Consider the following 14405-nt stretch of genomic DNA (forward strand, 5'->3'; position numbering starts at 1 on the left):
AAAAAGCCCAAGTATTAATTTACTTTTGTTTTAATAGAAGACAGTTACTGATGTTAAATACATTTATTGTAAACTTTAGACACAAAAATAGGTTCTCTAGGCCATTCACATGCACACTAAAACTAAAAAGCTGCAAACTACAACAATGCACATAATTATATAAACAATGTCACTCTGATGTTTACAGAATTGCTGTCCATGCAAGTGATCAGAGGCACTGTCTATGAAGCCTTAAGATCCAGAAGTGTTGTTACTACCAAACCTCTGATTAACACTGTGAAGTAAGTGTTTTGGAAGGCAGTTCCACGAGCTGGCTAACATTTCTTTAAAGCAAATGACTGCTTCTAAGCTTAGCCTGAAAGTGGACAAAGAAAGAGAAAAATAATTTCACTTTATGGTTTAGAAGTACATTCACTTGAAGAACTACCAAAAAAGAAAAAGCACTTTAAAGATTTTCATAGGAACTGGATAGTTTTAACAGTGAAGGCTTGCTATTGCCCTTAAATTATCCATAAACCTGTTTTTTCAAAAGCACTAATTTAAAGTGTTTAAGAAACACAATTTAAAGTAAGTACCAAGTAAAAAGTTACTTACCTTACAAGAGATTTTGGTTGAACTGAAAATATAAGTATTTCATTACTGTGTGCCTAAAAAACAGACATGAAGAATATATTAAAAGTACTTCACAAGAAAGCTTCAGCAATATTATGAAGTGTCCTTTAATAAAAGGTAGTGTACTTACAGCCCTGTGATGGACAAGAAGGTTATTGGCACACCCACCAAACACAATGACTTCTCCTTCATCACTGGCACAAGCTGTATGCCATAATCTACATTTAAAACAAAAACTTGAGTTTGAAGTCACCCTGAACACCAAACTGATCATTTATACTACAGAATAGAGATGATGAAATAAAGACTAAAGATCTTTAGTGCAGCTCAAAACATAATGGTGAGATGCAGTTATCTCAAGGAAACGTAGCAGAAGCTGGAAAAATCAATGTCTGTTTTATCTGGATGTTACCGTTTTATCTTTCTGGTCCATTCCTAATTTATGCAATGAGGAATGTGAACTGAACTGTTCTCTAGGTTTTTGTTAGCAATAAAAGTCTTACGGGGGATTAGTGGTATATGCCCTCTGCTTCTTCTCCTCTTTTCATAGGCAGGACCAGTTGGCCTTACACAAAACATCTGAGGGATGCTGACTCTGCCTGAGTGAACAAAGTATCTTCAGGCCTGATAATTCTGTGGAAAGAATATTTGTGCCAAATGACGTCTTAGCGGCATGACTGTACTTAGGTCAGAGGTGTGGGGAAAAATGCAGGCTGACATTATCCAAATGTGCTTTGAACACCAACTTTGCATCATTTCCTTTAGCAGTCTTTGTAACAATTCTTTTCGAGATTAACAAGAAAAGTAACTATCAGTGTTTTAATAGGCTCTTTTTGGATGATCTGACTTCTTGATCTTTGTTATACAGCACAACCGCAAATCTGATTGAAAGTTCTTGATTCTCCCTTCCCAGCCCCTCCCCCCCACTGCCATAAACATTCTTTAGGGTTTTGAAATTCTCTCCTTTCCAGTTCCTTTTTGTTTTTTTTAATGAAAAATCTAGAAACAGTTCAACTGAACCTGACTAAAGAGCTTGAGTATAAATTTTAACAATGTCAGTAATTTTATGATGAAGCAAAAGTCAAAATCCAGCCCTATTTTTCATACACAGATGATAAAATAGAAAGCACTGATACTAGGATAACATTGGTTTTCTCTTCTTCCAAAAGCTACAATGTTAAACCTTAGTGACTGCTAGGGTTCTTATAATAAGAATGATAAACTGAATGCAGCCCAGTCAGATTTCCTCAATCATTACCAGTCTTGTACATCTCTATGGACCTCATTCATTCAGCGTAAGAATTAGCTTTTAAATAGTTCATACCTTGGTTTTTCAGTATAGGGATGATTAAACTGTATCCATTCGTTTTTACTGATGCAGTAAGTCCAGGCATCACCTGATTGAAGCAAAGAAAAAGAGCTATGAAGTATGTTATTCTGTTAACGTGACATTGATATTTAAAGAGCATAGCTTTAGGGCTTCCCTGGTGGCGCAGTGGTTGAGAGTCTGCCTGCCGATGCAGGGGACATGGGTTCGTGCCCCGGGCCCGTGAGCCATGGCCGCTGAGCCTGCGCATCTGGAGCCTGTGCTCCGCAACGGGAGAGGCCACAACAGTGAGAGGCCCGCATACAGCAAAAAAAATAAATAAATAAATAAAGAGCATAGCTTTAGTAAGAACAGTAATAAATCAGATTTTGAGTAGATACAGAAAGTATATTTCCTTTTTTTCCCTGCAGTTAACCAAGTAAGCCCTTTGCATGTTACAGCCCTTTAGCAGGGCAAAGTGTTCCAGGTCATTTTTTTACTGGACCAATGGATGTGTCATGAAAACAACTATAGGTATGTTATAGGATCAAAATTAGTAGCAAACCTTCTAACCAACCCTATAGCCCTCTGTTAAATTTAAAATACTGATTTTTTTCAGCTATTCATATATTACTTATGAATTATATTTAATAACTTTTTAATGTTTTTAAAGTACTTACTTAGTGGCTGTTTATCAGTGGTAAATCCTCCAAAGAGAAAGAGATGATCTGAAGAAACTGGTGTTAGTGAGTGCCAAGATCGGCCAACTGGGCATATGCCTTGTGGAATTCTGAAAATAACAGCTAAGTTACAATATCTACATTTAAAAGCCGCTACTGTATTTAATGCAGAGAAATACTAAAGAAGTTTTCTTTAAAAATTTATATGGAATTTTGAAAAGAGACTTTAAAAAGTCTTCTTGGTATTAACTACATGCTTTAGAATGAACTACTTTCTTTGAAGGAAGAGTCAACTTTAGATCTTTTCTTTTCAATAAACAGAGCACATGCTATGTGCCAGGCATAGTTTATGGGAACTGAAAATTTTAAAATTCCTTCTTTAAGGATTTAGTGATTATGTTTACTTAAATTCATAGTTACAGAAAATGTAAGCAAGTACATTATATACTAATAATAGAGTAACGGAAAAATCCATTGAAATTTCTTTGAAAAACTTTTCTAAATAATTATCTAAAATGATACCTACAATTCATTCCACTCCCATGTATCCAGATTAAGACAGTGAAGATCATTCATTCTAGCATCCTAGAAAAGGATAATTAACTAGTTATCATTTTGAGTAATTCAAAAGCAAATCATTGAAACTGTTTTATATACTCACTCGATATCTGCCTCCAAACACAAAGCCTTTGTTTCCAACAGTTGCACAGGCATGGGCAGCACGAGGTGAAGGTGCTTTACCCTAGTAAGGTCATAAAAGCAATTTAATAAATAAATGAATGTTTTATAAATACCAGAAGGAGTCTACTCTGGATGTGGGATAAGAATGTGCAAGACACTTGAGCTTTTAAGCTGAAGTGCAAACTTATAGTAGACAGCAGTACTGCAGGCTGACTAGCAAACTGGGAGTTTCTGAAATACATTACTGAAGGGGCTAGTTAATACAATAGAATGCTTGCTTGCTTTACTTTTATCTTTTAAAACAAAAGCTAGCATATTATATGACATCTGTGTCAGAGGAAAAAGAAATCTAATATTTGAGTAACTTAAATTCCAATCCAACACTAGGTCATTTATTACAAACAATACCACTTTAACAGCTATTCGATAATAGATGCTGGGCTAGTCTATACATTCATTAAACTTTTTTGAGTTTTAAACTCCTTGGACAATAACAAACTGCCAATTTTACACCACCTGCCAACTCCCCTTCTCGTCTAAGCAGACTTGCTTTAATAATTCATTATTCTTCAGTAACTCACAGTAGTTATAGGCTGGCTCCAGACAAATGTTTCAGTGTCTAAAATATGTACATGATCATTCCATCCTCTTGGATGACTTGAATTCTACAGAAAATAAGAATCTGAGTTATTTTACAAATAATGTTCGTAAAATCATATAGCCTTGGTCTGGTTTATTAACAGAGCAAAATGAACAAAGCTAATAGCAAACAAAGTGTATTATTTCAACAGACTAAGCAGGCCATATGCAAATAAGAAACTTCATTTACCCAAAACGATGTTTCATCAAATTCAAAAGTTCCCAATACTTTATCTTCAGGTAAATATCCATACCCTCCAAAAAATATTAACCTGTTTGATAAAAAACCAAGACATTAAAAAGTCAAACATCCACAGGATACAAGAGATTTTTTAAATTTTGTCTTATCCATGAGTTGAGAAGGCACACTTGAGTATATAAAACTGCTTATTCAAATAATAATGGCTAATATGGCTAACATTTATGTCTTAGGTGCTTTACCATCAATTCACTTAATCCTCATGGGCACTCGAAGGCGTTTTCTACTGTTACAATGGTTATTGGTTAATGATACTTGGATGGCAAAGCAGTTTCCAGATAAAAACCCAAACCTATAGTGCTGCTAACTCACTTGTTTTTATATACCCAGACACCAAGTTTGTCCTTTGATGATGGAGGAATTCCTTGGCAGTCAATTCTTTCCCAGTGTAATACTCGGTCTGTAGACCTTGAATCCAGCATGTAGAACTGTCAGAAGCAATGATTTCAGTTAGATTTGGTTACATAAAAGAAATTCAACGTTGGCATTTAATTTTATTGCGTTCATGCTAATAAGACTGTCATCTAATTCAGTACTACTAAAAGTAGTACTGCAGACTGGCTGCTTGTCTGCAAAGTGTTAACTGGTCTGAGTCTAGATAAGAAATTTTTGCCAGAATGTAAATTACCTAAGTCACTGTGTACCCTGTTTAGTTCAGCTTATTTTTTTCCCATACCACACTTTTTTGATGAAGGAATAGAACGTGTGTTGATTTACATTCTTGGCCTTAGATAGGCACTTTGAGTTGTACTGATCTAATTTACGGGTATCAGGATGGTATTACCAAAAAATCAGACTTAGTAATTCATCTTCAAATTCAATTTAACAAACATGTCTTAAGTGCCTACTTAACTCTAGGAGCTAAGGATAAATCTTAAAAGATTAAGTATTCATGTATCTTTCACATCCAGGTATTTAAATAAATCTGACTTTTTTTTTTTTTTTACTTAGACTCCTAAAGCTCCCTTTCCTCAACTCTAGTCAGTTACTACTATCATTTCTCTGACCACTCCCCTAAAGCCACAGCTTCTCTTTTTCCCAAGCTTCCTCATGTTGTGTCAAACTTAGATTCTCCCCCTTGGCCCTGAAAAATACATGGCTCAACTACAGCCTACAGTAGGGCCTCACAAAACCTTTTAAGCACGGAACCCTTCAAACAAAATCTTAAAGCAAAAGCCTAAATATAAAAATAAGGGCGCTTCCCTGGTGGCACAGTGGTTGGGAATCCGCCTGCCAATGCAGGGGATGCGGGTTCGGGCCCTGGTCCAGGAAGATCCCACATGCCGCGGAGCGGCTGGGCCCGTGCGCCACAACTACTGAACCTGTGGTCTAGAGCCTGCAAGCTGTAACTGCTGAGGCCTGTACACCTGGAGCCTGTGGTCCGCAGCGGCCACACACTGCAACAAAGGGTGGCCCCCACTCGCCACAACTAGAAAGAGCCCGCGTGCAGCAACGAAGGCCCAACAGAGCCAAAAATAAAAATAAAATAAATTATTAAAAAAAAATAGGGCTTCCCTGGTGGTGCAGTGGTTGAGAGTCCGCCTGCCAATGCAGGGGACACGGGTTCGTGCCCCGGTCCGGGAAGATCCCACATGCCGCGGAGCGGCTAGGCCCGTGAGCCACGGCCACTGAGCCTGCGCGTCCGGACCCTGTGCTCCGCAGCGGGAGAGGCCACAACAGTGAAAGGCCCACGTAACGCAAATAATAATAATAATAAGGGCCTGAAGAAATGGCTCCTCTGTTTACAACATACCCAACAGGAATCTGGGTTCATTGTGACAAGAGGCACAAAACTTGTGGCCTTCCTATGAGCAAATATCCAACACATGTCCCCCTGCACCTCCACATGGCTGCTAGGCAGGACCAGTGGGACAGGGCTCAATATTGGAAGAAAAGCTACAGTATTTAGTGGGGAAGTTTGCCACCAAGAGCCTGTCAGGTCCACTCATGCATGGGCCATGAATGGTCTTATAGACATAAAGGCTTTGAACCTCTCTTTTCAAGGAAAAAGAAAAATAGATTCCAATTATGTCATCTGGAAAAGGCAAAACTATGGAGACAATAAAAAGATCGATGGGGCTTCCCTGGTGGCACAGTGGTTGAGAGTCCGCCTGCCACAGGGGACACGGGTGCCCCGGTCCGGGAGGATCCCACATGCCGCGGAGCAGCTGGGCCCGTAAGCCATGGCTGCTAAACCTGCGCATCCGGAGCCTGTGCTCCGCAACAGGAGAGGCCACAACAGTGAGAGGCCCGTGTACCGCAAAAAAAAGAAAAAAAAAATATCGATGGTTGCCAGGAGTTTGGGGGGAGAGGAGAGATGAATACACGGAGTACAGAAATTTTTATGAGCAGTGAAATACTTCATATGACATTATAATGATGGATATATCTCATTATATTTGTCCAAACCCACAGAACGTGCAACACTATTCAATTAAAGTGAACCCCAAGGTGAATTGTGAATGAATAAATAAATTAAATTAAATTAAAGTGGAGCTACACTTGTTAAAATGGAGGAGGAAGGGGCAGTCTGGAGCCTGCCCAACACCATATGCTCCTCTCACACACATCCCAAGGCATCTCAAAGAAATCCCTAGAGTTCCTAGAAGTGCAGTGTGAAATTTGAAACCACTTCAGCCATATGCTCATCTACAGCAAATCACTTGGCATGTCCATGAACAAGATATTTGCTTATACCTCTGCATCTTGGCACCTATATCTTGGCTACCCCTTCCAATTGTATGATTCTATTCAAGCATCACCTCTTCGGTGAAGACTCTTCATTTTTCTGTTCCTCTGTCCTACCAAACACAATGGTAAGGATTCTTTTTCAGATTCAACAATTTTTACTGAGCCATTACTACGAGCCGACTCTGTGTTTCTCTTTATGATATGCTACTGAAATCGTTTACTTATATGTGTCCCTTCTAGAATGTGAGCTCCTAGAGGCGGGGACGGTGTCATTCATCTCTGTCTCCAATGTCTAAGCAAGTGCTCAGCATTAAGGTGCTTACTAAGTTGCCAAATAAATGAATTTTTAAGAGTCTATCTATATCACATGCACCTTTCTGACTGCATCTGTCTCTTACTGGCCTGAGAGAAAAACTGATACCTTTTTCCTATTCGGTAAAGATGTAGACTAAGTCTGAACAACAGTATCTTATGGTGCCAGGTTATAGGAATGTTAGTATATAAAATCTGTCAGTGTTAATTTCTCCTTATGGCTTTTTGAGTTGTGGCATGTTAAATTTTACCCTGCCCGCCCCCTTAACTGCATCTTGTTTTCATTTAGTTTACTAATATTCATCTAATACTCCAGGGTTCTGAAAGAATAAGTAGCTGCAAAGAACACAAAGAAAAACAACCTAGGAAGTTACTGCACACACCTTACCAACCAAAGCTGATTTTACAGAAGGCCCAGGTAAATACCGGCTGGTAGACAAAAATACTAAAATGCACATTCATACCATAATCAAGTACATGTATTTTTTAACTGGAACAAGAATAAGTATGGGCTAACCTTAGAAATCTGAAGTTGTCTGAAAAAGAACAAAGTTGCCTTAAACCATAATCCTTAGAAACACTAACCTTATTCGTATTGCCTCTTGAATGGTGTCCTCCAAACAAGTACAGCACCCTGTCTACACACACAGCACAGCTTCCTGACATAGAAGGAGGAACATCACCCTCAGTGTTAATTTTTTTCCTAAGGGGGAAAAAACTGAATGTAAATAGATTTCCCAAAAAGGAAGAAATGCAAAAATCTATTCATTCTTCTAATTCTATTCCCACAATAAAAGAAAAAATAAAATAAGCGGGCTGAGTAGCTATGTCGAGGGTCTCTTCTAGCTCTAAAGTTAGTTAAAAGAATGAACTCATCCCTTTCATCCATTCCACAGGCTGTGCCAGCAGGTACTTACACATGGCAGCATGGGAGGTTCTAAAAGCCTACGTGTCATTTTATTCTAGGAGCAAACCAGCTTACATTTCTCAAACTAAATTGTTTGCTTTTCTACTTACTTGGCCATTAATGGTTTTTTGATGGTTTTTTGTTTTTGAGTGGGCCAAGAACCCAAAAGAAAAAAAACTTCAGTATGTCAGTCCTGACAGATTAATAGGTGTTTTTAATTCAGTTACCTTTTAGCCATTCAAACGAATCTGTTTCAAACCTTATGTAATACTCCCAACACTCAGGCAGTGCCTACTATAGGCCAGGCCCTCCTCTGAGTGCTCTTTACACGTTTTAACTCGTTCTGAATCTAAAAGTGAATCTGAATCAAAAAGCTAATAATCCTAAGATTCAGAATATTAATACAACACTCAAGGTCTTTTGCTCAGAATATCACTTCATCTATGCTAACTAAGCTTTAAGTTTTTTATTTGTTTTTGGCTGTGCCATGTGACACACAGGATTTTAATTCCCCAACCAGGGATCGAACCCTTGCCCCCTGCAGTGGAAGTGTAGAGTCCTAACCACTGGACCGTCAAGGAATTCCCAAGCTTTGTTTTGATAGGCTTAATTTGTAAAATTCCTTATGGGGCTGAATTGTTAAAAGAAAATATTAGAATTTCCATATTAAAGGAATACTATTATAAATGTCCAATTCTCTAGAAAAAGATCATCAAACAGCTAGATTAACACTGACTGGCTATGTGCAAAAATAATCCTGGTTTACTTTTAGTTGACCTTTTAAATCAAGTGGAACTACTATTCTCCTAGTTCTGAGATCTCTAATATGCTGAAGTATGTAATGCACAAAGTTTTCACAAACCAAACCATGGAGAAAACTACTTTATAAATCCCTAAACACAGCCAACCCAGTATTTTGAGAATCACATTAATTCTGCTAAGAACATACTCCAGTAATACTGGTATGAAACTGGCAAAAGGTCCTTTCAGAATATCCATAGTTTGTATGCAAATTTAAGTTAATTTTGTTTTTTAGGCAAAATGTACTATTTCAAAGGGATTTGCATAGAAATTTTAATATTAGAGCTCATTGAAATAGAATACTACCTTTATTTCTAGCAGATACAATCTGGAAATTCTTTTCTCATTCAAGATAGCACACAACAAAGACAACATCTTGAAAAAAAAATATATGGAACTTTTATTATATTTCCATTCCAGGATTTGAAGCCTCTACCTCTTTAATATTACTATAATACTTGACACAGCTCTGAACAGAAATTTCTTCAAGGTCATAAAAGCATCTAGTAATTACTGAACTACTAAAGAGATGCAAAAGCATCTAAGCTTAGCAGCTAAGCTAAACTAGCAGAACACTGTTTTCAGAATATATAGATAGCTTAGCATCTTTAATTAAAGCATTTTTATACATTAGTGTGCGTTTTACAGAGTATGTTTTTGTTTGCAACCTTATTTGGATTTTTTTAGTCCCCCTCATAATATCCAGTTACCATCTTCCAGTCTCCATGTTGTAGATCCAGAGTTCTTCTCTAGGCAGATAAAAGTCATATAATCCTCTGACTTGATTACTCTAAGAAAAAACAAAGAAACAAAAAAAAATTGCAAATATAAAAAATAATTTGTATTCTAAAGAGGCACTATTGTGTATTTTATATTGTATATTGTATATATATTGTATATCTTATTTGAGATACTGAGAGTTATGAAAAGTTAAATAGGTTATAACAGTTCTATCAAATGCACAATCCTCCCTGCACCATGCCACATACTCAAGGTAATGCTTAATATAGACAGCCCTCAATTCAAATTTTTGATACAGCAGTTGTAATTGTGCAGGAAGTTACGAGATCTCCAGGTAATCTCTAAGGCCACTTTATCCTGAATAGTCCATGCACCAAATCTCACTTGCATGACTTCATGAGAGATTACCTGTGCCATGGTCAGCACGCTAAAGAAAGGTCTGCCTTCGACGTACCTAATCCTTGGGGCTTCCCTCATGGCGCAGTGGTTTTAAGAGTCCTCCTGCCAATGCAGGGGACACGGGTTCGATCCCTGGTCCAGGACGATCCCACATGCCGTGGAGCAACTAAGCCCGTGTGCCACAACTACTGAGCCTGCGCTCTAGAGCCCGCAAGCCACAACTAAAGCCTGCGTACCTAAAGCCCGTGCTCCGCAACAAGAGAAGCCCGCGCACCGTAACAAAGAGTAGTGCCCGCTCGCCGCAACTAGAGAAAGCCCACGCGCAGCAACGAAGACCCAACGCAGCCAAAAATAAATAAAATAGAGAAATTAGAAAAAAAAAAAGTACCTGATCACTAACAGGTGATGTAGAGTTCTCTAGCCATTCTCCCCTTTCACCCATCCATTCTCCACCAAGAAGCAGAGAGGGCAGAACTGAAAATATTAAGTCCCCATGCAAAATTTTGTTCTTGTCCTGATCCAGTTCCCTTCAGGTAACAGACTGAGCTTACCATATGCCAGAACTAGCTAAGTGCTGTCCATGGAGTGCTTTATTTAATCCTCACAACCACCATAAGAAATAGCTGGCACAGGTTTTTCAAAGAGGAAGGTGATTTGCCCAAGGCTGCTTAGCAAGGGACAGTGGAACCAGGATTCCCGCCTCCATTCCCTGCATTTGCAACTTCAGCCACTGCCTGAGCCACTTTCTGAACAATGTCGATATACAGTAAATTGTTGCAGTTCACTGAAATGGGTGTCAGAGACTTACAAGTTTGAGTATTACAGAGAATTGAACAGCTGGCCATGTAAACATTTCTCTTTCCACTCCACCACTTAGGAAAGGAAAGGCTGGAAGCAAAACAGCAGGCTGAGGGCTTCCCTGGTGGCACAGTGGTTGAGAGTCTGCCTGCCGATGCAGGCGACACGGGTTCATGCCCCAGTCCGGGAAAATCCTACATGCCGCGGAGCGGCTGGGCCCGTGAGCCATGGCCGCTGAGCCTGTGCATCGGAGCCTGTGCTCTGTGATGGGAGAGGCCACAACAGTGAGAGGCCCGCTGACCTGGAATACATCAGGCTGGTGGGAGGAGGAAAACTGACTTCTGTGTAGGAAGCTAAGGTTTATTGCCATCAAAACAATCTCCAAGGGCTTCCTGTTTGTGGTACTCTTAGGGTTCTAACCAAAATGGGGAGGATGGCCTGTTTTGGAACCACCAACTTACTTCATTGATCATGCTTCTCCACTGGCCTCAGCCCTAGGCATCCAGGCCCTCCACAACTCAGTTTCAGAAATCTTCCACCCTGACAACCCTCCTTCTGCCCACCTTCCTTCTTTGTGAAAAGTCCCATTCCCTCAACACTGCTGAGTTTTACAAATAGAATTACAAATAAAGTAGTTTAGACTGAAGACTAACAGGTTTACTTTTCTCCAAGGGAATTATTTACGTTTTAATTAAGGTCACCACATACTGGCCACCTTCCTCCTACCAAATACTCTCCTCTGAACACATTCATTGGAGGCTGGGGAAAACATTCCAGATTAATTAGGATTGGCAAAAAGGAACCAAATGAAGTAATTAGGAAAGCTTTATCCCATCTATCTTTTTTTTTTTTGTGGTACGCGGGCCTCTCCGGTTGTGGAGCACAGGCTCCGGACGCGCAGGCTCAGCGGCCATGGCTCACGGGCCCAGCCGCTCCGCAGCATGTGGGATCTTCCCGGACCGCGGCACGAACCCGTGTCCCCTGCAACAGCAGGCGGACTCGCAACCACTGCACCACCAGGGAAGCCCCCATCTATCTTTTGAGAGTCATCTCAAAGACGGTCAACTATGATCAACTGTACCATAAGCTAAAATCTACTACCAGAATCAAGAAGTGCTTCCAAGTCATGGAAGGTACAGGTGTAGCAGACTAGATTTCAAGCAAATGGGGACGGGGGGAGATCATTTTTAAAACCAAAAGAGACTAAAAATATTTTCGGTAGGAAGAGATCAGAACCACCCCAGCAAATGAAAATAAGACGATTCTAGAATGTGGAGTGCTACTGGGAACCTCTAAAAGCAAAGGGCAGAACTAGTGAGAAGGTTTAAATAGGAGACACTTGAGTAGGATTTCCAGACAGAGGAAAAAAGAAGAAACGCAAGTAAATGCTCTAAACTGGTAACTAATCAGATTGTTCACGAGTAGGGGCCAAAGAGCCGCACTCTGTAGTTAAAGTTGTTCCTGTTGATTTTTTCGGTTATTTCTAGAGCTTTTCCATTAATTTTCTTAATAGGGATTTCTTGTGAAAAACATCCTTTCTCAGCTGAAACCAAGAGGAAAATAGCCCTGAAGCGTTCCAATAACAATGGGATGTAGCTGGGACGCCTGAACAGGTGGGAAGGTTCAATAAGACGATTCCTGCGGCCTTTGGGAATTCCGAGGCATTTTCCTACACTGCCGTCTCCCCATAAGTGGGCCACGGTATCAGTGGGCCACCTGAGCCCGGCTCCACAGGGTAATGTGCTCCTAGGTAGACCTGATAAAGGATAAGAGTGATCTCACACACCGTTACCTCTTATACACCCCCAACCCTTTTAAATAAAACACATTTCGCCGTCCTGCACCGCCCGCCGTGCCCTCCCCAGATGACGCTCGGATGTCAAACAGCGCGCAGGGCGGCCACGAGCAGCGTGGGACGGGGAGCGGGCTTTGTAAGCAGAAGGCGGGCGTGACAACAGACCAGGAGGCTTGGGACGGTAGGGAGACCCGTGGGAAGATTCCCACACTCGCGGAGAACAAGGGACCAACGGGCGGAGTCGCGACGTTGGGGCGCGGGAGGCGATCGAGGCGGCCGCTCTGGTCCTCCCGCCGGCCCACCGCCCCCGACCCAGTAACAGCCGAGCGACACCCGCCGCGGCCCGGCCACCTACTGACCTTGTAGCCGCCCCAGACGAACATGTGGCGCCCGTCGCTGACGGCTACGTGGCCGCTGCGTTCAGCGGGGCAGGCGAGTTCCGCGGACTCGTAGCCCTCATAGGCCGGCCCCGGGAGCTCGTCCTCCCGCAGGTCCTCGTAGCCATCGGCCATCTTGAGGCTGCACTTCGGCTCACCGACAATTCCCGCACCCGCGACGGAGGAAAAGACAAAGGAAAAGGAAGGAGACGCACGGTGGCGCGAGGCGAGGCGGCGGTGGCGAAAGGCACAGCGTTAGGGCCGCTCCCCGCCGCCCGCGCTCGCGTCCTCGCGGCCCGCCTCACCGAGGACGGCCTCTCGCCGGCTGGCGGGGGTCGCGGGCGGGGGGCGGCGAGGACGCAGAGCCGGGAGCAGGGCGGGCAGGGGTCCGCCTCGGGCCGGTACCTGCTTCCAGCCCCTCCGCCCCACCTCCAGCTTGCTTCTCGCCGCAGACGGCCTTTGTTTACGCCGCGGCAGGAACCGCCCGTTCCGCTGACGCCGCTCGCCCAGTTCCGGAAGCGCGGCCGACGCTTAGCTTCCCCAGCGCCGGGTCATCCCAACCCCTTCTCCCGGGCGGTCCGGTTCTGGGGCGCCCCGCCCTCTTCTTCGCCCGCCGAAGTCTAGGCGCAGAAGCTGGAGGCACTTCCACGCACACTCCGCGCCTCCCTTCACTACAAAGATAGGCTGAATTAGCCAGATTCTCGCAAAAAATGTTTCTTCCAAGAAGGCCTTGTTTGACTGAGGGATGTTCTCAAAGGTTTCACAGCCGGGAAAGGGGTAGCAAATTGCTTAACTAGTAAGTTTCTGGTCTCAGGGTCTCCAGAGTCAGAGCCCTGTCTTCCCGAGGACAAGGGGTGGGAGTGGCTCCTCTCCTCTCCCAGGTGGTCCCAGCCCTATTGCTGGGCGGCTTCCCGGCGGAGGTGCCGCTCGGTGCGCGTGGCATCTCTGGGATTGCGTGCCACCCCGACTGTGCCTGCAGAGCGGTTCACGACATCTCCTCTCTGTAAGGTCTTTTGGTTCAGCTGAAATCTTAATTTACTGCTGCATCCTCCACACAGTTTGGAAAACTGTGCTCAAAAAGTGCCTCAGAAACCTTCACCACCCAAGCCTTCAGGGAGGAAAATGAACCCTGTTCACACAGATACTGTTTTAGCTTACATTTAATATGATACTTTTCAATTAGGTCAAGAGAAAATTAAGAATCATTGTAATCTAAATTTGATTTCTCACCTGTAAAACGGGGTTAGACTAGACTGCATCTTAAATCCCTAATTTAATGGTGCCTCTATACTTGGATGTATTTGGTGAGAGGAGTGTGCTTCATTATCCTCTCCCTTCCCCATCTTCACGCTGGGACCATTATGTAGAAGGAAAACTTCAAACAACAACATCAAAAGGCTTTTCTCA

At 42.3% G+C, this 14405-nt stretch overlaps 1 protein-coding gene and 1 non-coding gene across 2 annotated transcripts; one reads left to right on the forward strand and one right to left on the reverse strand.

Annotated features, from left to right (window-relative positions):
- Positions 1–48: 48 nt before the first annotated feature.
- Positions 49–13478, reverse strand: KLHDC2 (kelch domain containing 2). The gene is made up of 13 exons (XM_060004603.1): positions 12981–13478; positions 9599–9678; positions 7766–7883; positions 4490–4605; positions 4109–4190; positions 3861–3944; positions 3260–3340; positions 3125–3183; positions 2599–2708; positions 1937–2009; positions 743–830; positions 595–647; positions 49–355 (listed from the first exon to the last, which is right to left on the reverse strand). The coding sequence occupies exons 1-13, from the start codon at positions 13131–13133 to the stop codon at positions 232–234; spliced, it is 1221 nt and encodes a 406-aa protein (XP_059860586.1). The 5' UTR covers positions 13134–13478; the 3' UTR covers positions 49–231.
- On the forward strand, positions 5881–6005 carry LOC132421469 (small nucleolar RNA SNORA11). Its single transcript, XR_009518715.1, has one exon. It is a non-coding gene; the product is annotated as a small nucleolar RNA SNORA11 (small nucleolar RNA).
- Positions 13479–14405: the final 927 nt, after the last annotated feature.

The sequence above is a fragment of the Delphinus delphis genome, chromosome 2 (assembly GCF_949987515.2).
Source record: "Delphinus delphis chromosome 2, mDelDel1.2, whole genome shotgun sequence".
Classification (NCBI taxonomy): Eukaryota; Metazoa; Chordata; class Mammalia; order Artiodactyla; family Delphinidae; genus Delphinus; species Delphinus delphis.